The sequence below is a fragment of the Plutella xylostella genome, chromosome 17 (genome assembly GCF_932276165.1).
Source record: "Plutella xylostella chromosome 17, ilPluXylo3.1, whole genome shotgun sequence".
Lineage (NCBI taxonomy): Eukaryota > Metazoa > Arthropoda > Insecta > Lepidoptera > Plutellidae > Plutella > Plutella xylostella.
In genome coordinates this window covers 10962987-10987650 of record NC_063997.1, presented here as the reverse complement: position 1 = coordinate 10987650, position 24664 = coordinate 10962987, and the positions used below count along the sequence as shown (strand labels likewise).

Genomic DNA, 24664 nt, shown 5'->3' with positions numbered 1-24664 from the left:
ATATTACTCCATATTTTCTGACATTCTTCACCTAAAACAAAACATAAGCAGGTAAAATGGTATAGAATCAGAATAAGTAGGTAATGGGAAAAGGCCTTAGATAGTGACTAGGTGACTAGGTTAGCACCAGCTATGTTTATGGGATTATATTGAGCTAATTTTTTTTCTAAGAAAAAATTACCACTGGCTTTACGGTGAAGGAAAATATCGTGAGGAATTCATAATTATATATAAATAAATATATCGTATTATTTAATTGACTTTGTTTAACTGTACCCTGTCTTTCACTCTGCCTCACTTATTACCCCTCTTTATATTATCTTTCAGATTTTTGATCACGGGAAGTAGCTTCAAGTCTCTAGGTTACAGCTATCGTATGGGGTTTAGTACAGTGCGCTCTATAGTACATGAAACTTGCCAAGTCATTTGGAATGTCCTAAGGCCTAGTGTTATGCCAAAACCAACAAGGGAAAAATGGACGCGAATCGCGATGGAATTTGATGAAAAATGGAATTTCCCGAACTGCATCGGTGCAATAGATGGTAAACATTTTAGGATAAGGGCACCTCGCAATAGTGGAAGTATCTACATGAACTATAAAAAGTTTTTTAGTATCGTGCTACTAGCGGTTGTGGATGCAAATTATAAATTTGTGATTGCAGATGTAGGATCATATGGACGAAATAGTGATGGAGGTATAATGCAAAACTCAATATTTGGAAAAAAATTGACTTCTAATGCCCTCAATATTCCCCCAAAAAACGTTTACCGAGGACAGATCTTGAGTTGCCCTATGTTTTTATAGCAGACGAGGCTTTTCCGTTAACCACAAACATTATGAGACCATTTAGTAGCGACCGATTGACAAATGAAGCAATGAAAATATACAATTATCGTTTGAGTAGAGCCAGGCGTATCGTCGAAAATGCATTTGGTATACTTCAAGAACGTTTCGAATTATGTCAAAAAGGAATTCAGGTTCAACCAAAATATATTGATAATATCATTTTAGCATGTACTTGCTTACACAATTTCATCATAGGTGGTACAAGCACAGAAAGTCAAAGTATAGCAAGTGTAAGCATTAATTTAGAAAACGATAATAATATGAACAATGCATTAGATGGTACGACAGTACGGGAGATGTTTAAAGATTACTTTAACTCTGATGAGGGCTCGATTCCATGGCAAAACGATATTGTAAATAGACATTAATACCGTGTGAAGTATTAAAATATAATTATATTGCAAAAATATTTACCTGTTTTATTCATTTCTGTCCCAATTATTCTCCACGCATTGTTCTTCATTTGAGTGTTCATATAATGTTTTGATGACATATTATATAAATAATCATAGGCTTGAACTAATGTTATTAATTTTTCCTCCATGTTGGAATAAAAAACGTAAAAAACTGGTCTCCGAAAAAAAACACGTAGGTACACAGTCGTCAAAGACGCGGGCGCAAATGGGTGGTCAATGGTGTGCATTCCCCGCTTCTCTACCCCCACCGCCGCACCCCGCAGTATATTACTACGAGCGCTGGAGTCCGTGTCATGCCGTTGCCTACCGCAGTATGCCGCGGCATCCCCCCACGGGGGCCTGTGACGAGCGCCGGAGTCCGTGTCATGCCGTTGCCTACCGCAGTATGCCGCGGCATCCCGCCACGGGAGCCTGTGGCGTGTCTTTTCGATTAAATCGCTTTCAATGCCACGGCATCATTTTAAAGCATAGCAATTTATGTCGTATTTCTGTAACAGTACGGTTGAATGTCCATTAGTAAAAATTAAAATCCCTTGCCATTCCGTCCCGGTCTGCGTAGGCCTTAATGAGTCACCTGGACGCCGGCCGACAAGTCGCCGCCATATTCTGCGACTTATCCCGCGCCTTCGAACTTGTCGATCATTCACTAATCCTAAACAAACTCAAACTGTACGGTGTTAATGGTTATTTTCTGGAAACCATTGCATCTTTTTTACACGAGCGTAAACAGAGCACACGCGTTAATAATGCACAATCAAACTTAGAAACCATAGGCCCCTGCGCTGTCCCCCAAGGATCGGTAATGGGCAATAACCTGTTTCTAATCTTAATCAATGACCTAACTACAGCGTCTGAAAACGTAGATTATGTTCTTTTTGCCGACGACGGTTGTGTAATTGTTAACGCCGAAAGTTACGAACAACTTAAATCTAAACTAAATAAAACTATCAGCGACCTATCTAACTGGTTCGCTGCCAACGGAATGGCGTTAAACGTTGAAAAAACAAACATAATTCACTTCCAAATGAGAAAAACCAGAGGCCATGAACTGAACATCGTTCGTAACAACTTATTAGTCCCTCAAGTCGACACAGTCAAATACCTAGGATTCACCTTTGATTCCGGCCTGACGTGGATACCGCAAATTGACAATATTTGTTCTAAACTATCATCAGCCTCTTATGCTCTTAGCAGATTAAAACCTACATTGTCTGAAGATAACATGAAAAAAGCCTACTTTGGATATTTCCACTCAATACTAAGTTATGGTGTCGATATCTGGGCCAACTCAACTGATGCAGGACGTGCTTTCAGATCTCAGAAACGTGCACTGCGCATAATGGCGGGTGTACCTTGGGACACCCCAGCAAAGCAACTATTCATAAAACTCAAAATATTAACGCTGCCGTGTCTATACATATTAGATATAGCTAAATACGTAAGGCGTAATCTTAGCCTTTTCCCAACAAACAAGGATGTTCGTCCAAACACCTGCCCTCGCCGTGAAGATAAGCTGTACTGTCCCGGCTGCAGGCTAACTAAGTCTAATAAACTCATCCATATAATAGGACCAAAAATATATAACGTAATCCCTGAGAACATTAAAAACGAAACAAATGAGGCCACCTTTACAAAAAAACTTAAAAATATGTTGCTTAATTCGGCATGCTATACTATAAATGAGTTCTTTGACCTTACCTCGCCAACCCATGCACTATTGGTACTTACTACCAACAGTAACTCTCATAACGATGAAAAACAGTGTGTATAAAGCTTTCAAATAAGATACTATCATACTAAAACACAATGCAAATATGCAAATAATGCTTAAATGTTGTTACTTAATAGTAATACCTAAAAACTATTGATGTACTACCTAATAACTAAATTATTTATATGTATAAAGAAATACCTAACTATCAGTGCTTCTACTTTATGAATAAAATTATATAACTACCTACTTTAGCTAGTCTATGTTATATTGTATAAGTAACTTAATTATACCTAGTGCATAATTACCAATTACCTATACCTATGTAAATGACTTGTAATATTATTTAAGTTATTACCAATTGGTGTCGCCACCTATCTTTTAATATATTTACTTTCATAATTTTCGCAAGGTTTCGATCCTAAAATCCTTTTCCCTATTTCCGCTTATGTCGTGCACCGCAACGCTACGTGTGGCAACACTGTCTGCGCCACCCACAGACAATCAGTTCCGAAAACGAATTCATGGCCGCCGTCGCGCTAAGTTATTCGCGATTGAACTTATTTTCAAAATAGACGATTGGCTAGTTGCTAAAGTCTTCCGCTTCTTCTTTATTCGTGGTGAACCGCTAACCGAAGAATATCAGTGTGTATGTTGAGTGCTGCAGTGCTTTGGATTGCTCTGATCTCTGATCGATCGAGCACGTGGCGCCAGGCGAGGGTCTGGAAGCCGGCCGCCTTTTCCTGGTCTCCTGAACTGCCTCCAGCGACCAGGTAGGTGCACGACACTTCATCAACCCTTTCCCTCGGTGAGACACCTTGCTGTAGTTTCTTTTATTTTTTTTCTATCGAAGGGACTCCGGCTTAGCGGCGTTACCATGTGGTCCTTCGACCCGCGATTACTATTTCCCCGCCCCTATTAGGTCACCTATTAGGAGAAAACCGCCCTTTTTAGCTTATTTCAAAGCCAAAAAGTGAACTTAAGCTAGTGCTAGAGCTTTAATGGTGACATTCGCCAATGGCCACTATTTTATGCCAATTTTAAATCTACTATTCACGACAATAAGTCCCTCTCAGATCATGAGAAACTTCATTATTTGCTAGGTAAATTAACAGGCAAGGCCCAGGCCGCTTGTGCGGGCATTACGCCCTCCGCTGAAAATTATAAAACGTTATTTGATACCCTAGTAAATAGGTATGAAGATAAGCGCACGCTAGCAGCTACCTATTTACAACAATTAATGGAATTCAAACCGCTGTCGTCGATTTCTGCGAGTAATTTGGATTTCTTTAATGACCGATTTGTTAACGCAGTACGCGCCCTAAAGAATCTAAAGTTAACAGACTTACAGGACTTCATATTTTTGCAAACTGCCTTAACTAAATTAGATCCTGATACCGTGCGTACTTTTGAGAATAGTAATAATAATCAGTCTGAAATTCCAACCTTTGATAAGCTCGTTGAGTTCTTGGATAATCAAACTAAAATATTACAGCGCGCACCGACCACTGCGGCCGCCGGTGGTGGCGCTGCATCAGCATCACGATCGGCTGTTCGCCCTAGATCTAATAACAAAAACCCGCCGCCTCACTACAATGCGTACGTTAGTACCGTCGACTCTAATTCCGCTCACAAGTGCTTATGTACAAACATTGTACATCATCATTTGTTCAAATGTCCCGAATTCCATAAAATGTCTCCTCACGAGCGTTTTCAAGCCGCGAAGAATTTAAATGGCTGTATAAATTGCCTAAGTACGAAGCATAAGATTGCTTCCTGTCAGTCCGCTTCGGGATGCCGAGTGTGTAAACAAAAACACCACTCGCTATTACATTTTAATCGAGAGTCGAATCCGTCACCCGCTTTACAGAACTTAACCACTGTGCCACCGCGCGCCGCGGTCATTGACTCGGTTGGTGGCGGCGGCGGCGGCGGTGCATCGCTTACGTCACAGCCAGCTGATGCGAAATCATCCGTTCCCGCGCAAGCGGACGTCGCGTTGTGTTCGACGTTCATTGCTGCTCCGCGTCCTTGCGTGCTTAATGCCGCTGCCGCTCAAAGTAGTACGCCGCAATGTAATACGCCTACTACTGTTTTGCTCGCTACCGCTATGGTAGCTACGTACGATAGTAAGGGTAATAAACAATTTGTAAGGGTTTTGCTGGATTCTGCATCGCAAAGTCACTTAATTACCAGCGAATATTGTGATCGTTTGGGGTTACGGCAGAATACCATTCAACGTACTACTGTGAGGGGCTTCGGGGGAACGGAGAGGGCATCCCACGGGACAGTAGACTTACAGTTTTTCTCGCGCTTTAATAGTAACATAAAATACAAAATCAATTCTTTAGTTGTTGATAAGATTACTGACAACTTACCTACCGCTTATGTCGACTCCACCGCCCTGCCATATCTTAATAAAATAGCATTGGCAGACGACCATTTCGCTACGCCCAACAAAATCGATGTTTTGATTGGTGCTTCGCTGTTTCCGCATTTGATTCTTCCCGACGACGTGGTCTCCAGTGGACCATCGGGGCCGCCCGCTATTCATACAGTGCTAGGCTACGTACTCATGGGAGTCGTGCCTGCGCTCGCCGCCCGCCCAGCATGCGTGACGTCATGCTGCGCCATAGTGCCACAGCAGCCTATGGATCATTTAATTACCCGCTTCTGGGAACTGGAAGAAGTCCCCGGCTCGCCCGTTCAGCACCCCACGGATGTTGAATGTGAACATTTTTACCGCTCGACTACGGAACGTGACCCCGTGACCGGCCGTTACACTGTAGCTCTCCCGTTTGATAAAGACGTGTTTTTACTTGGGGACTCCTATAACATTGCTCGCAAACGTTTTTTGTGTTTGGAGAAGAAGCTCGAGGCTTCTCCCGAGCTTCGTGCCGCTTACGATGACGTCATTAAGGACTATATTTCCAAAGGTTATGTGGAGCCACTGACCGTTCCCCCGCAGGCGTCATCAGACGATTTGTACCCGAGCTATATAATCCCGCACCATGGTGTCCTCCGCGAGGACAAGTCCACCACGAAGCTGCGCCCCGTGTTAGATGCAAGTTGCAAGACTTCATCCGGTGTCTCGCTAAACGAGGTGCTGCACAGTGGGCCAAATTTACAAGGGGACTTGTTTAAAATTATTTTAAATTTTCGCCTACACGCTGTAGCGATGACCGCTGATTGCAAACAGATGTTTCTGCAGATTATGCTTCGCGAATCTGATAGACGCTATCAGAGAATTTTATATCGTTTTAATCCAAACGATCCTCTGGTTCTATATCAATTTAATAGAGTATGTTTCGGTTTAAAGTCAAGTCCCTTCCACGCGCTCCGCACTGTGCAGCAGCTCGTCGACGATGACGGCGCCGAGTATCCCCGCGCGGCGGAGATCGTCCCGTCCTGCCTGTATATGGACGATATCGCCTTTTCTGTTGATACAGAACAGGAGGCGGTGGACGCAGCAAAACAGCTGATTCAAATGTTCAAGGGTGCCCAGTGGGATCTTGTTAAATGGAACAGTAATTCACAATACGCACTCAATGAGTTGCCCGCTTCGCACAAGATACCTACTGAGGTTGAATTCGACAAGGCTACAGAGCATAAAATATTAGGACTCGGTTGGTCTACTGATAATGACGACTTTTATTTTAAAATCGACCCTCCTGATTTGGACTCATGGTGTGTACCAAACGCACCATAATGTCAACGATCGCCCGACTTTGGGACAGAATGGGTTTCGTCGCGCCAACTGTATTGGTAGCTAAGTTATTAATTAAGAAACTATGGCAGCTGAAGGTGGATTGGGACGAAGTCCCGCCCGACCAGGTAGTAAGGCTTTGGCGACAATTTTGTCGCGAACTGCCGGCGCTTAATGAGATAAAAATCCCTCGTTGTCTCAGCGTCGCGACTGGTTGCGAGGTGACCTTGGTAGGGTTCGCAGATGCTAGTGAGCAGGCGCAAGGCGGCGTTGTGTACGTGCACGTCGCTTCTCCGTCGGGTAATGTGGTCCGCCTTCTCTGCGCGAAGTCCAAGATAGCACCCACCCCGCCCCATACGATTGCTCGTATGGAGCTTTGCGCAGTTCTTTTACTGTCGAAATTATTACGCTCAGTACTTGAAACGTATAATTCCCGCATTCCAATTAAGGTCCGCGCCTACACAGATTCCAAGGTCGCACTTTATTGGATAAAAAATCCGCCCCACCGTTGGCAAACATTTGTTGCCAACCGTGTTATTAAAATAAATGAAAATGTATCCGCTGAAAACTTTCATCACGTCGCGGGGACAGACAACCCGGCCGACTGCCTGTCGCGCGGCGTCGACCCCTCCAAACTGAAAACCCATCCGCTGTGGTTTAACGGGCCGTCCTGGCTAACATCGAATGCTTCACAGTGGCCTTCCTTTGATGAAGTTAACGATTCCACTTTAGACGTCGTTCCCGAGCAAAGGAACCTAGTTCACGCTGTTTTGACACCTGCTGACGAGTGTAGTATTTACCCCGCTGCTTCTCGTTCCTCGTCATGGACCAAACTCCTGCGAATAATCGTTTATATATGTAGGGTTTTAAAACTATTACCACGCCGCGAACCTACGTGTATTACCGCTACTGACTTGGAGTACGCAGAAACAAAATTGCTGCAAATACTCCAAAACAAACATTTTAAAGATGAGTTATTAAATATTAAAAATGACTTGCCTGTTTCCCCGGTGCTTAATAAATTAAGACCGTTTTTACACAACGACCTAATCCGAGTTGGCGGCCGACTCTCCAATTCCGATTTAGATTTCGATAATCAACACCCGATACTTCTGCCTCGTGATGATCACGCGGTTAACCTGATAATACAATATTATCACAAAAAATATTTGCACGCAGGGCCAGAGTTGCTCCTGTCATTACTTCGCCAGAAGTACTGGATTCTATCTGCTCGGCGCGTAGTGCGGAGGATAGTGCACCAATGCAATGTTTGCTTTCGTGCGCGCCCGCGTCCGACTTATCCGCTGATGGCTGACTTGCCCGACTGTCGCACGAAGCAAGTTACGAAGCCATTCACCCACACAGGTTGTGACTACGCAGGGCCTATCGCTTACACTCCTGTTCGTCGCCGTGGAGCTAAGGCTATGAAGGCCTATATTTGCGTCTTCACATGTCTTACCACTCGCGCACTACATATTGAGGTAGCGACTGACCTGAGCAGCGCCAGTTTTTTGGCCGCTTTAAAGCGTTTCTTATCCCGCCGAGGCCCGGTAAAGGTCATGCATTCTGATAGGGGAACTAATTTTGTCGGCGCTAATTCTTACTTACGCGACCTTTACAAATTTCTAAACAGCGACGAATTCAGTTGCAGTCTCAAGCAGGAGCTCACAGAAAACCGAATTGAATGGAAATTTAACTGCCCAGCCAGTCCACATTTCGGGGGGTGCTGGGAGAGCATGGTGAAGGTGGTAAAGAATCACCTATTTAAAGTGATTGGTCAACAGCTGCTTTCATATGAAGAGCTGGTTACTGTACTCGCTCAAATCGAGAGTGTACTCAATTCGCGGCCTCTTACTGTGCTCAGTGCGGACCCCGCTGAACCCGCCGCGCTGACGCCCAGCCATTTTCTTCACACCGCGCCTTTACTTTCGTTGCCCGCGGCTGAAGTGCATGACGACAACCTTAGCCTACTTCATAGGCACTCGTTGCTCGATAAACTCGTACAATCCTTTTGGAGGAGATGGAGAGTGGAATACTTACATGGCTTGCAGACTCGACAGAAATGGAATGTTCCATCCTCTGCTATTATACCTGGAACAGTTGTAGTTATCATAGATGATAACGCGCCTCCGCTTTCGTGGCCATTGGCGATTGTCGACAAAGTTCATCCTTCAAGGGATGGAGTAACGCGGGTAGTTACTGTAAGGACTGCTAGGGGCACATACGCTCGCCCGGTTGTACGTTTATGTCCGCTCCCGTCACAATGAACAATACATTAGTATCTACCGCTGTAGTTTATAATTAGTTTTAGTTACCGCATTAGCTAGGCTATAATTTTGTCTCGTTTCACTTATGAATGTTTTTAAAGGTGACCCTTTAAGGGGGGAGGAAATGGTGTCGCCACCTATCTTTTAATATATTTACTTTCATAATTTTCGCAAGGTTTCGATCCTAAAATCCTTTTCCCTATTTCCGCTTATGTCGTGCACCGCAACGCTACGTGTGGCAACACTGTCTGCGCCACCCACAGACAATCAGTTCCGAAAACGAATTCATGGCCGCCGTCGCGCTAAGTTATTCGCGATTGAACTTATTTTTTAAAATAGACGATTGGCTAGTTGCTAAAGTCTTCCGCTTCTTCTTTATTCGTGGTGAACCGCTAACCGAAGAATATCAGTGTGTGTGTTGAGTGCTGCAGTGCTTTGGATTGCTCTGATCTCTGATCGATCGAGCACGTGGCGCCAGGCGAGGGTCTGGAAGCCGGCCGCCTTTTCCTGGTCTCCTGAACTGCCTCCAGCGACCAGGTAGGTGCACGACACTTCATCAACCCTTTCCCTCGGTGAGACACCTTGCTGTAGTTTCTTTTATTTTTTTTCTATCGAAGGGACTCCGGCTTAGCGGCGTTACCACCAATAAATTATTGAATTGAATTGAATTGTAGTTAGTGGCCTCGATCAGTAACTCACTGAATTTAACTTCACTGTTTACTATCCACGTTCATATAATAAGAGTGTTTATACTCAGGGTGGAGTTTGAGAGAGTAATTTTCTCAACATATGATAGAGTACCTAACAAACTGAGTCAATTTCATTGTTTTCCATAACACTGGTGTAAAGTTAGACAGCAATTTTAATCTCCTCCATATCACTAGTAGATACATACGTGTTGATATGTTTACATACAAAGGTGTGGCAAAAAGCATATTAAGCCGATGCTTTTATTTTGTAAATGTTAAAAAGTTGTATAACAAAAGTTGTCCAGCAGAGTTACCCAATTTCGGCTTACCACACCTTGTTTTAACTTCCTGTATATGTACTTACTTGTAATGCGGGTTGGTGGGGAAGGAGGGGGTGAGCTTCAGCACCGCCCTGAACGCCTGCACGTGCTCGCTGCTGTTGCGCCACAAGTACTCTGTGGGAGGACAGCGGTGTTTGTAGACGTGTTCATCTTGTTTGTTGTATCGCACGCTTATTCCAAAACCGACACTATTTTAGTAATTTTTTAAATGCTTAGTGACAGTTTCATTAGACGCGGAATCTGAATATGTTGCACTAAGTGCCAATTTCTCCATTGTCGGTTATCTAACCGACAGGGATTGATTTATAAATTAAACGTCATCTCCATATAAAATTCATGACAAATGTGTCAAAAGTTAACCACTACTCCCTGGTTATGCTCTAACCGAGAATGGAGAAATTGGCACTAATGCAGAAAGGTAGGAATTATATGTCTTTACTCTAAAAGCACACAATATTTTTAAGTTCAACAAAGCTTAAAGTTTCTTTCTGCAACTCAGCGTTTCTCATTCATTTTGATGTCAATTTTCGCATTATGTACATACGAGGACCTGATGGTGGTGGTGTGTTGTTAGTGAATGCTGTGCCGAGGGTCCCAGTTTCGATTAGTTTCAAGAAAAATATTTGTACTTTATTGTATGATATGACCAACCCGCTTGCCAAACGTAGAGATTATGACAATTACCCTGCAGACTTGGGGCAGTCCTGTAGGGTTACCACCACCGAATATTAGTCCTATTTAAAGCATCTTCGCTCGCTTGACAAATCTGACGTAACTTGTATGGATCTGACAGAGAATTGTCTAATATGTCAGTGGTACGGTAGCTGCAGTGGATTTTGCAGGGCTGTGCGTTTTGTTATTTAGCTGTCACTGTGTCTATATTTGTTACTATGCTGAGCTAATCCTAGCGTGGGAGTTCCGCAGGTATAGGTGACAAAGTTTTATTGTAAAATTGAATTCCTCTTAAATGTTACGTTATTTATGTTTGCTGGAACCCATTTGCTCGGAAAAGCCGAAATCCGTATATTTTATTCTCTTTTGTGTTGGTTTTTGTTCGTAAATAAAATGTGTTTTAATTTTTCAATTTACATTTACATACGTACACTTAAGTGGTATTTACATTTCAATGGCAAATACAGAATGTATTTTATATTCTGACTGCCGGCAGATCAATCCTTAATATTACTTTACGGTATAATCTGTTGCAGTGCAGTACCACGGATTTGTGAGGATAAATCCTAGAGATACATCCAACAGTGCGTAGTGCGTAGTGACGCAACAATGATATAAATCAGCCATGGGATGTCCATTGCTGAACACAGGCCTCCCATAATGTTTTCCACCTCGTCCGATCGGAGGCGGCCTGCATCCAGCGCTTCCCCACGGACTTGACTAAATCGTCCGTCTATCTCAAAACAATAATGTTATAATTATAAGGAAATATATCTACGTCTTTGATTTGCTCTTAATTTGACCACCGAGCCGCCGCAGAGTAATGATTGCTATTTAAACATGGTACTTAAGTAGGTACCGTTTTACTAAATTACTTGCAAATTAATTACATTTTAAGAACCATTTATATTTTTCAGTCATGTATAAAACTTACCTCTTAAACACTATCCAAAGTACCTAATTGCCTATAATGTATCAAAATTAACTTTATACCAGTATGTATATGTCATCAACATCTTAAATCTAAAACTCTAAAACTAAATGTTCCTGTTTAACTATAATGTAAGCTAGGTATATATAAATGTGCATATGTGCTACTAAGCTATGATAAATTTGTTATGTAGTGCGACTCCTTACCCACAGTCAAACCATATTAACATTTGGTTTTGTGGGATGTATGTAATATCATAAGTTGTTTTCTTTGAATAAAGATTTATTCTATTCTATTCTATAAGTCAATATCAAAGCAAAGCCCACGCAAATTTTGTCTATTTGTATTTTAATTTATGGCTAACCTTGAAATTTTACTTGACTTCCTGTGTTCTAATATTTTGTAATAATTATTACACAATTCTATAAAGCCTGTATTTATCGGAACGTGCCACTTCTCTCTGTTTTGAATTTTAGTGGGATTATTTGTGGTTACAAGAGATTCTGTAGATAATGGATGAACCTGGCCTTGAATTATGAAAGCTTATTTTGAATAAATCCGAGCTTTCTTTTAGATTTGATATTTTATTTTATTATTGGAATGTAAGTAGGTACAAGTAAAAAAATTGTAGCAAGTAAAAACTAAACCTGATGTTTTTTATTTAATTCAGCCAAACAAACAAATTATTTATAATGATGTACCTATATTTAATGTACTAATAACATTTTGAATCAAAGCTACGAAAGTGCTACGATAAAATTTTATGCTACGAAAGTGCTACGCGAGAATGCTACGAGCTTGCTACGTACGGTGTAGCGCAATCTACTTCGCTTTCCTCTTTGCTCTGTAAGGTAGGTCTCTTTCCTAGTATTTGTTTGATCTGGCCGCTAGTTTAATTTTTGCAATACAGTGGAGCCTTATCACTGTTGTCTCTTAGAAACATAAAAAATATCATAGTAGGTACTATGTTACTTCTATAGAGTCAAATTAAATGGATATATTATTTATACAGTATATCATTTAGTAAGAAGTCAGTCAGCGGTTTCAAAAAATCTGTAATTTATTTACAATATTCAAACAGCTTTAAATCTGTCCTCTGTTTTCAATTTAATATTATTGTAGTGCGGCGAACGGAGAATCGATTAGATCTCTTCTCTTGCACGTTTTCCCTATTTAACTATAGATTACAGCGGCGAAGACATTGCTCATGGAACTGAGTAAATTAAACTCAATTAAACTCCTTTCAAACTCAATCGATCACTGTTCAAGTTTTAAGTGCCATGTCATGTAGGTGCGTGGGGAATTAAGATGAAAAAAAAACTTTTTAGAAGCACGTTTACGTTTACGTTTGTTAGTACTTACCTAACTAAATACAATTGGATAATTACATTTTAGTTCATTTAATTTTATTTAATCCAAGTCTGAAACGGTCCATCACCAGTCAAATCACCCATGGATTGATTAATGGCCCACATAATGCTTCGCTAGCAAATGAGTTCGTAGTTTGTGAGCGAAACATTAGTTGGCTGAAATATTCTGTAAGTTATCTGTTCAGGGGTCAATCGGCTGTTCGTATGAAACGTTACATACTTATAAAGTTCACCCCTTTTTTCCATAAATTGCAAAGGGTGTACCATAATTATTTCTTAAAGTATTAGCAAAAACGATACGATCCCGTATGCGTTTTTTTTTTTTTTAAATATTGTGTATTGGTTGCATCATATTTAAATTACATACGGCATCCAATGCAAACTCACCAGGAAAACGGAAATAGGTAAAGAAACATGTACTTAAACATGAATTCCGACTTACTTTAGCCATCCCAAAATGTACCACAGTAGCAGGAAGAGTAATAAGCTTACCGTCCTGCATAGAGGTAAACCAACAAGTAAACATGAATTCCGACAAACTGCAACCATCTCAAAATGTACCAAGGCAGTATGAACAGTAAAGAGCTTACCGTCCTGCGTGATGGCGGTGTTGTTGGGGTCGTAGATGACGTCATCGACGGCCACCACCGCGTACTCGCCGCCGGCCAGCAGCCCGCGCCGCTCCAGGATCTTCACGAAGTCCACCAGGGCCACATGCTCGCCCAGGAACACGTACACTGGTGGATAAGAGATGGGAATGGATGAAAAATTATAGTAGTCTCCACTTTGTGCGGTACGTCTTTACTTAACTACATTTATATTTTTCTGATGTCAAAAGCTGTAAAATAAAATAATTAACTTCGTGCCGTGAAATCCACTATGTCGTCTGTCGGGACGGTTATTTATCGTGTGTCGCAGTGGAAGAACATTTAATATGAAGCTGTTCACATCACACTTGTCTAACATCGATTAACATAAAATATAAGATCCACATCCGATAAAAAATGGGCACGACGGACGACATAGTGGGAACGAGGGGTAACATTACATGACCTAAGCCTTATGACATAATAAAATTTGTGCCTACGGTATGAAAACGGAATTTAATTAAAATGTATTTGCACTTTTAGTTAATGGATTTACCTAAATGGGATCTAATTAGTGCCAATGCCAATTAGATGATCGTATGTGCCTAGTTATCTAATTTTGTCCGTAGTAACGTAGGTAATTGTATGAATGATTTAACAGATAATTCCATATATAGTCGTACCTAATATCCTCGCATGGATATGTGTAAAATTTCATAAAATGAATTATTTCAATATCGACACTGGGGTTTTGTGGGAATCGTGTTCCAGAGAAAGAAACTTTAGAACAAACTACTACGAGGCAACATATTTAATGAGTTCAATTAACTACATTATTCTGGAAATAATCCTACGAACATATGCTTTTAGGATTTTTAAAAATGCAATTTCAGATACCATTCTAAGATCCTCTCTTATGATTCGATTCGGCTCTTATGATTCCACTGTAGCTAAAACAGCCAGATTACAGCCGCTGCCGCTACACGGCTTCGTTCTCGACGTCGATAAACTCGTTTAATGCGCAATCCACCAATCACAGCACCTTATTTTGTAGTGATATTTATCAACAGCGATAATAGCCCCGTGTAGCGGCAGCTGAAGGGCTAGCACGGGGAGCAATTAAGACGTGACAAAAGTTTTGCGTCGCGCTCGCTCTTCAGGCAGTGCGATGTGAGTGAGCGTGATGCAAAAATTTTGTCACGTCTAATTGCGCCCCGTGCTAACCCTTCTGGTCTCGTGTATTGAGATACCTCGTGTGTTCTGGTAGGTGTCGTCGATGATGCGCTCCATGTGCGCCTTATACAGGGGGATGTAGTCGGGGAAGCGATGCGCCTCCGTCACCGTCATGCCGTAGCTCTCCGCCAGCTCCTGCACAGGTTTAGGTAAGTACAGTCAGCAAAAATTATCAACACCGGGTGTAAACAGTTTGATCCTAAGACTTGTAGTGCTAGCAGGTATACGTACAGTCAACAACAATGTTGAAAATGACTTGCCTACCGTAAACAGGTTTGATCCTAATAAAAGTTGTAGAAAGTAGCTTTAAGCTAATGTGGACATTGAAGCCGAGCGTCCACTGTGAGCTAAACTAAGTTAGCTCACATAGTTGGTTCAGTTTATCCAACATTGTGTATAGTTCGCGGTGGACGCACCACATGTATGAAAAACTGTCTCAACTATGTGAACTAACTTAGGTTAGCTCGCAGTGGACGCTCGGCTTAAATATATGGCAGTCACTTTCTGTCCTCAGCAATATTTCAGGTCGACATTAGCTTAAAGTTCTTTTCTGCAACTCAACGTAAAACTCGTAATGCTACGAATGCTACGAAAGGTCTTCAATATAATATTTAAGTGCGAAGGAAGAGAAAAGATTGAACATAGTTGAAAAATAGCAGATAGACTCTTGGGCCTCGGGGAATACTGGCGTCGGAATGAATTATTTGTTACTTTCAGCATTGGTCCCTTAAAGAAAGTTCAGTATGTCGGGTACACTGACCTGACGGCGAAAAATCACCAATAATTCCATTATATTCAAAAAAATATTACTGAAAATTAATAACATCGTAAAAGCACCAAAAACCCTTATAACTCACGGTAATAGCGTCCATTTGCTGCGCGCTCTGTGACGTGGCGGTGACGTCACCGGCCACGATCGCGAACTTGTCCCAGTTGAACGCCCGCAGCAGGGCCACCACCGACTTGCTGACCTTGAAGGCAGGGGGCAGGGTGCGGGCGAACGTAGCCCCGAGTCCGGCGCCGTTGTGTGATGACCCTCGCGCGCCCGCGCAGCGCTGGCCGGAAAGAGGGAAATGTAGAAGAAAAAAGTTGGTGTGTAAGGGAATTGCTTATTCTGAGGTACGCCGGTTGTAACTGGCTGATTTGTTGCAAGGAAAAAATAATTACGCTCTAACATTTGTTTGAAAAAAGAAATTGCATTTTGTCATACCTATTGTATTACTGTTTTAGTTTCTGTGGTTTTAAATAATAACGTTGTTGTGATTTAATAGGACGAGTCCTTCATAGGAAAACTTTTTAAAGTGAATCGAGTATTGTTTTATTTATAACTCGTTTACTCTCCAAATAAAATTGTTGACGGAATGTTTCTGGGAATCTGTTTCTATTTTGGGAATATTTAAGTACATAATATTTAAATACATTATACTGCTTCAAGGAGTACTTATTAATGAAGGCATAAATAGATTTGTATAGGGAGCCTTTGCATCTACATAATTATTATTGACGGAGGGGGCATTTACAACTTATGTTAAACTAATTTATTAAATTCGTGAACTATAGAAGGTTTGGCTGCTTTATATAAACTTTGCTTTTCACGTGACTTCATTTTTACGACCACAGAGTGTGTTTTTTAATCCGTAGAAAATATTTGTTTTTATGACACCGAGGGTCTCCCGCTTTTGAAAAAAAGGCGGAAGAAATATCGCTAACTAAAAACTGAGGCAACCTTACTTAGTCACTTTTATTGTTACGACGAGGCCGACACACACACATTCACACTCAAAGTAAGTCAGTTTGCCGCCGCGCGCCATAGTCAGTTTTTTAGTAAGCGAGATTCCTTCCGCCTTTATTTCTATTTCCATGCATTAGTATAATTAGTTTCATCATAATCTTTTCCAACCAATAAAAAAAACATATATTATGTTTTTTTAACCCGTAAAGGCTGACACCGATAAACATACTTAAGGGTAACACATTGATCGAAAGCCCGTGTAAAATACAGTAAAGCCAATGTTCATTTACTCTACTTTCTGATTTTCTCTGAAGTTTGTACTGAAAATTGCTCTTCGTAACTCAAGTGAAAAGTTTTCCCGCGAAACACCCTGTCAGCAGCTGTATACAGGTGAACATTTAATTCTTCGTAGAAACGCAGCAAATTTTTCCTACAGTTCTCCGAACTAGACAGTGGAGAAGGGTTAATTTATTTTGTAGGTGAAACTGATGTGAAAATATAGGAATAGTTTACCCGCCATGTAAATATCGTGTGGTGGGCGCTTAAATTTAGGATGCCCGCACACGAACGAAAATGATAATCGATTTGTAGGAGGAAAATAGAACGTATTGATTACTGATTGCAATAGTTAAACGCACACGTGCTACAAAAAGTTGTTAGGAAATTGTAAATCTGAAAATATACGTCAATATACTTGAGTCAAAAAGTCGGTAGTGTGCGGCCACCCTTAGGTAGTCCAACGAACGTTTCGTCCCACGCGCCTACACCGTCTAGTCTGGCTTAGTGTGAGGGAAAATCCATTTCTGAGCAGCAACAAAATAAAATAGATCCATTATCTGTATTTTGGAATGAAAGCTTTTCCGACAAATCCCTAACTTTCGTCACTTGTTTTATATTTACAAGATTTGTTATTACCTTTTTCTGTCTTTCTTGCAACTTTATTTCTAAAGTCTGACGTAGTAAATTACCGATATCCTCCTACGTTTGCGGAAGCTGAATCAATACTTAAAATGTTTTGTGGAAAAGTCCACTTGATTTTACACTATTCATTTAGTCATTTACTATGATTGCGACGACCGAATGGCGTAGTGGTTAGTGACCCTGACTACTGAGCCGATGGTCCCGGGTGCGAGTCCCGGCTGGGGCAGATATTTGTTTAAACACAGATATTTGTTCTCAGGTCTTGGGTGTGCCCGTAAAATGGCAATAGGCCCGCCCCCTATTACATTGGGACTTACATAACACTCTGGCGAAAAGTGGGTGCAGCAATGCACCTCTGCCTACCCCGCAAGGGAGTACATTAGTACAAGGCGTGAGTGCGTGTTTTTTTTTTTTTTATGATTGCGACTGTAAAGGTCACTTTTACCATACGCTATACGAATTTAAAATTTTATTTAAAAACATTTTTTTTTTAATTGATAGACGACTAAATACGTTTAACGTTTGGTAAAATTCCACGTAAGTCCATTTTATTGTACATTAACTATTAATTTAGTAGTTTGCCTTTGCAAGTATAAATGAACTAAATCAAGTTTCTTCGTTGGTGTATCAATAGGTTCAACTTCCCACGTACATACAGGGTGTACGAATAGCCAACAAGAGAAGCTCGCAGTTACGATGACCGAACACGGTGCTGTCGAGATCACAGGGTGTAAATGTATATCATCATCGTCATCATCATGTCCTCCACACCGTATCCGGCGGCGACTCCTGTATGTTCAATCCGGAATGTTTGTGGGCTCTGAAGTGACTTGCAAAGCCAAACTTCGTCTTGAAACATATATACTGTGGGTGTATATACTCACGTGCGAGATGAGCGGCAGGTTCCAGGCGGCGGCCAGCTTGGCCTCCGTGTGGCAGGTCGCGTCCGGCCCGAAGAACGCCACCACGCCCAGGTCGCGCATCTGAGTCATCACCCTGTAGGTGAAGATGGGGTATTAACCAAAATTATGAGTAGAGATTGTGAGAGCGGAGAGGTAGAGTTTTGTGCAGTCTTCGTTTAGCCGGTCGCTAAACGCTATTGCCTTTTTTGGCACCGCGAAAAACCGTTTTAAAACATGCATAATTCTGACTCAAATCTTAGTTGGCAAACAACAGTCAAATCTAGAAATATCTAGTCTAGACAATTTTTAATGACTTTCTATAATTCTGAAATATTTGTAACTTTCATTGAACGAGCAGGCAGCCAGGCACTGACTTTTTATTGAGTTTTTAACTTTAATCATAACAGTTGAGCTTAGTTTGTTTCTTTTGTATTTTTCTTATTTAAACAATAACTTTCAAACTCTAGTGGTATTGAGCTAAACTGGTACTTATTACACACAACTCTATATAGGTAGGTGTAGTTTATTCTTCTTCAAGCTACAGAAGAACAAATATTTTCTCGGCCGGTTTTCAAACCCGAGACCTTCAACACAGGAATCAGTGTCCCTAACCGCTGCACCTTACGACTGTGACAAATACTTCCCACGCCCTAATTTGTTGTCATCAAGTCAGCATCCTACGCTTTATTCTGGAACTCCCCAAGACTACCCGTTAGAAGTTGGCACACAGTTCTAATTAACTCTCTTTGACACGTCACCCGATACTTATTAGTTTTTAAGCCGCGTGTACACTACGACACACACGCGAGACATGTTGCCCGACTTCACTTCAGCTTATGTGTCTCAGCTACTATGTTTCACCGCTAGTGGTAGCGGACCACTTTATATCTTTATAAGGCCTAGTGTTTGTGATTCGACAACGCGTAAAATTACTTAAATGATTTTTAAGTCGATAATAAAATGGAAGGCGCATACCACCAGATATACCCCCTTATTCATAGAAAAGTTACAATACGTTTTAACTAATAAACTGTTTTGTCCCTCTCCGACAAAGAACAATTTGTTCTTTGACAGAGAGGGACAAAACAGTTTATTAGTTAAAACGTATTGTAACTTTTCTATGAATAAGGGGGATAGAATATAATCAAATAAACAAGAGCATCGGAAAATATAATATGACTCGTTAATTTTTAAGAGCTCTTTCCACGGGATGTTTTTGTTACCTTAAAAGGTAGTAAAGTAACCGTAATATCTATCCAAATCCTGTGAGTACCTAAGTAACTACATTTCAAGTCAAGCCACCATGTCGCGCAACAAGTATCCCACATTGAAGACCCGGCTTAACTTTAATCCGAAATGCAATTATAGAATCGGGTCACTATCACTTGCGATCACGGAGGTTCAAGAGCAAAGGTCGCGAATGAGATCCAGGGTCACCTTCAAAAGTCTTTCAGTAGATTTACAGCATTAAATAACATTTACGGGACTTTCTGTTGGACTATTTATTTTTTATTAGTTAGTGTTGGCAGGTATAGGTACGTACCTGAGGTGACCTTTAAAGTGGTGTCTTTTCTACAGGATGTAACAAAAGTCGTATACTAAGCTGAAAAGGGGTGACTGTGGAGACCTCATTAAGAGTAATTTTTGTTTTTTGTTGTTTAGTATACCACTGTTGTAACCCTCTGTATAATATATCTATATTACGAGTATATACAATCAAACGTTATGATTGTTTAACTTCCTAATCTAAAGTTATTAGTGAGGATCTCTCGATGACAAATTTGAGTTTCCCAATTTCTTAAAGTAATTTAGAACTATAATACTCTTCTCACAACATCCTGTATATCAATTCGGGTTCACGTAACAAATTGTCTTATCGTCGTGAAGTTTTTAATGATATTTTCTTTCACTTAAATTTTAAAAAGGTTGCTTTTATAATTGCATTTTGTTTTCATTTCCTATTTTAGATGACCTACTTACACTGAAAATAAACAAACTACTACTAAATGGCGTATTTCTACCCACACTTGGCAGTTTCTTGGCCCATATATAGCCTTACGTTCGAATTAATCCCATGGGTTCAGCGAAGACATTTGTACATTTGTACCTACGTAAGTGGTTTTGCCTCACCTTTAATCATATTATTAACATCGTTAATAATTCAGCACTTCTTGTTTGTGTTCTAGAGTTGGTATTCATCATACTCGGGTTACAAACATAAAACCAGCGTTACTATGATATGATAACCCTGAAACTTAAGTGGGTCAGCCCCTTTCCAGGCACATTATGGGGGTGTAAGTGTTGCCAGAAAATCTATGCACTTTTTATCTATAGATAGTATTTACAATCGAAAGTAAATAAGTATCCCATGTACTTCAATACCATCGGTAAGTAAATTGCAATACATTTAAGAGTATTATCGCTGGCGATAAATAAACTATCGATAGTATCCCAGAAAATGACCTACCTCAACGACAGATCGTGTCTGTCTAGCTGCTGTGGCGTTAGCGGATTGTTTACGCGTATCCTTCTCTCATAAGTTACTTATTTAATCTGTATCTAAGTACAGGGCGTTGCAAGACTATTATTAGAAACAGGAAAAGGGTGACTTCATAAATAACCAAGTGCTTTCTTCGCTTGTCTCTACATCAGTCACGTAAAAATGTTGCTATACCCTGCCCTGCACTATGTTAAAGGAAACTATTTTTAATACTAATGTAACACCAAAATAGTTGCAATTACACACACACGCACTCACGCCTTGTACTAATGTACTCCCTTGCGGGGTAGGCAGAGGTACATTGCTGCACCCACTTTTCGCCAGAGTGTTATGTTAGTCCCAATGTAATAGGGGGCGGGCCTATTGCCATTTAACGGGCACATCCAAGACCCGAGAACAAATATCTGTGTTTAAACAAATATCTGCCCCAGCCGGGAATCGAACCCGGGACCATCGGCTCAGTAGTCAGGGTCACTAACCACTAGTTGCAATTAATAATTGTTTATACTTAATTATGATTACCTGAGCGACAGCGCGTCCCGGTCCCGCGGCAGCGGCGGGCGCGGGCGGCCCACGTCGGCTGCCACGAAGCGCAGCCGCAGCCCGGGCAGCAGCGAGCGCTCGCGGTTCACCGCCGCCACCGCCAGTGGCAGCGCGCCCAGCACCGTCTGGGAATAGAATAGAATAGTGTCTGAATTACCCCCAAATAAGTCACCCCCATTCGGTTAACTGTCTCACCCACCATTCATTCAAACAGTATTTATCGCATTTATTCAACGACAAATTTACAATTATTTGTTGATTGCCAAGATTTTGAGTCTAGCACAATTGCACAAAGAATCATATCAGACCAAATAATTCATATTTAAATTTTCAACTACAATAATATCATACTTTTATGTACCTAAAAATAACTCGTATAACTTCAGATTTATGCGAATTTGATATAAGATAAAATTGCAAACCAGAATAATTTTTGCAATTTTATTTTGAACTCTCACAACGTATATGAAACACGAGCAACATATTAACTGGGACCTTGTTAAAATTCACTTAGACTGGGACATTGCATTTTACCGACTAACAGCGTACAAAAAAGGAAGGACCTTGTATGGGGAAAAAAGCTACTTTTTTGTTATTATTTAATTTCACCCTACATAAAGCTCGGGTATCGGGTACCCCAAAAGTTATTTCTGTTTCTTTCGGTTTGGACGTAACCGCAAAAAGAGTGATGTGGTATTACCTAATGCATCTTTACCTTCCCTACAAAAAACAATAATTTAACGTTGCTAAAGCAGTTACTAATCAAGTTGGTAGATCAAAACATTATTCAATCATTCCTACTAGTAACAAACTAGACTAGCGTCCTAATTAAGACGTAAACTAATTAAATGTAATATTATTGAGACACGATCATTCTTCAATATAAATTATTGCCTATGGAAACGTCCTTTACCGACCTTGATTTGAAACGGATTTGTGTTAATATTTATTTAGGACGTGTGGACTCGGATAGCTATATCATTATTAATCTAACTATTTACAAGGTACACTAAGGTAAGTAGGTATTCAAAGGTCAACCCGTCTATTTAAATTTCAGTACCGTACGCATAAAACTAATAACCCTCTATAAAAACTCACTAAGTACCTCAATGCTTCTTCCGGCGATTGAATTACGCTAAGTAAAACCAAACCAACCAGCCCCGGTAAATGTAAAATGCAACCAATTTATGAGTAGATCAAAAATCGGATACACGAAAGGAGCTTTACCGAGTGACGTATGAACTTTTATATTTTATAGAGGAACTTATAGACGTCCGGTGCGGCGCACCCTGTACTGGGCAGACATCGGCTGCCAACTACCTACTGATTGGTATGACTAATTATTTTACCACAGTGACTAACTCTAGTACAGCTGTAAGATTTGTCACCAAACGATCAAATCAAATAATAATAAGAAAACTTACGTGACTCCGCCCATAAGCCCCAAGGAATCCTATAGTGATGGTGTCATTCGCAGTCCAGTTGCCGGCGCGCCGCGGACACACCTTGGAGCCCCCGCAGTCGCTGCTCACCACGTCGAACAACCCGATGCCAGCGCCCTCTAGGCTCTCCACCGACACCTTCTCCTCGATCAAGTTCGTCGTCACCCGAGAGTACAGGTTGTTCAGGTATATGTTTAGCTTCTTAGGCTTGACAGTCTCTTTATCTTTAGCCGTTGAATTTTTGGTGGTGCACTTCAAATGTGTCACGATTGGGGCGTTTGTTTTGTTGGTGACGTTCGTTTGTTTCTTAGTAGAATCGCCTTTGTCTTTGTTATTCAAATCGTGGTTTTCAATAGACTGTAACTTGTGACTATCTAGTTTGAAATCTTCAGTTGTTTTTTCTATGTAAATGTAAGGGTCGATGGAGTCATCCACGTGTTTGTCAGAAGTTTCATTTAAATCAGCTTCATTGTTGTCTATTTCAGGAGCAGTGATGTTCGCCGCTACTCTCGTGCTTATTAACAAGAGCAATAATAGGGATAATGCCGCCATTTTGAATATTGAAGTGGCCCGGCTCTTCATCTACGATTCGGTGATTTCAAATGGTAATTGGAGTTGTGTAACATCTGTGAACAAATGTATTAAAATTCATTAGTAATTTTATCTCAAACGTTCTCCTTTCGGTCGGTCCCGACCATTCGTCAGGAACATGCGACTAAACACGAAGTCCCTATATTATTCACTAGCCCTGAACAATGTACATAAGTACTTAGAAATATAATCTGTTGATTAGCATAAAATTTATTCAACGTAATTCGACGCAAATTACGTCGAACATTGTTTACAATGAGTAGTTACGTGACCTCTAGTACAATAACCCAACCCTTCTGTGTAAAATGTTTTGAATAAGTTGTGTTTACACTTGCTGAATAACTGAATGCAAAATTTAGACATAATAATAATAATAATAATGCGGCAGGGCAGCTTGTGGCGAGCTGTTGGGCATTAGCGACCCCACCCACCCGATGCCGGGGAGAACCCCTGATCCTCATCTCTGGCTCGCCTTCATTGGTTGTCCAGAGTGAACACTGACGAGGAACAGGATCTCCCACCTCTTGCTTGCCTTCATTGGCTGGCTTGAGTGGTGTACCGCTAGAGCAGAAATGCTCGGAGGAAGGAAGTATATCCAGTAAGTGCTTGTAGGGGTCTTGACCGGCATCCGCGATTGCTCTGAGAGCCTTGGTATACCTCTCCACCCTCAGCAACTCATGCCATGTTGCCCCCTTGTTGCTACGTCACTGTAATGTGCTAGCGACTGTTTTGGGGGGCCCATTTAATGTGTGTGCGAGTCACCCCCTGCCTTTTTATCCGTATGTGAAACATATAGGTCCAGGCAGGGGCCATAGTCCTTCCATAGTCCCAGATACCCAGTCCATTTAGCACCCCATTCCATAACCCTGTATTAGTTTTCTCCATATCCTACAATAGTCCTGCACTAACCTGGGATTTTCCTTGGGTTTACTTCTATAGTTTTCACAGGGAAAATCGTCGGTTGGTGTCACATTTCATATAGATTAATGTTGTCAAACGGGCCTCTACATGTTGGCTTCGGCCCCATGCACGCCTTCCAAATGCCCGGGACCCCATGGTCCCGAGACGGTAACGACACAACATAATAATAATAATAATAATATGTGGGGACATCTCACACACGGCCATCCGACCCCAAGCTAGGCAGAGCCTGTGTTATGGGTATCGGACAGCTGATATCTCTACACAAATACATAGATAGATACATATTAAATATAAATATCAACACCCAAGACCCGAGTACAAATATTTGTCTTTAAACAA

General features: G+C 41.1%; 1 protein-coding gene across 1 annotated transcript in view; it reads right to left on the bottom strand.

Moving 5' to 3' along the window:
• Positions 1-23435, bottom strand: part of LOC125488494 (guanylate cyclase 32E-like) — a 32840-nt gene extending 9405 nt beyond the window's left edge. Inside the window, exons 1-7 of the mRNA XM_048626929.1 lie at positions 22793-23435; positions 21348-21493; positions 18308-18419; positions 15628-15825; positions 14788-14905; positions 13541-13687; positions 10001-10091 (exon numbers count right to left, since the gene is read on the bottom strand). Coding sequence (XP_048482886.1) covers positions 10001-10091; positions 13541-13687; positions 14788-14905; positions 15628-15825; positions 18308-18419; positions 21348-21493; positions 22793-23392 — 1412 coding nt within the window. The 5' untranslated portion in view covers positions 23393-23435. The remainder of the gene's footprint in view (positions 1-10000; positions 10092-13540; positions 13688-14787; positions 14906-15627; positions 15826-18307; positions 18420-21347; positions 21494-22792) is intronic.
• Between the last annotated feature and the right edge of the window lie 1229 nt (positions 23436-24664).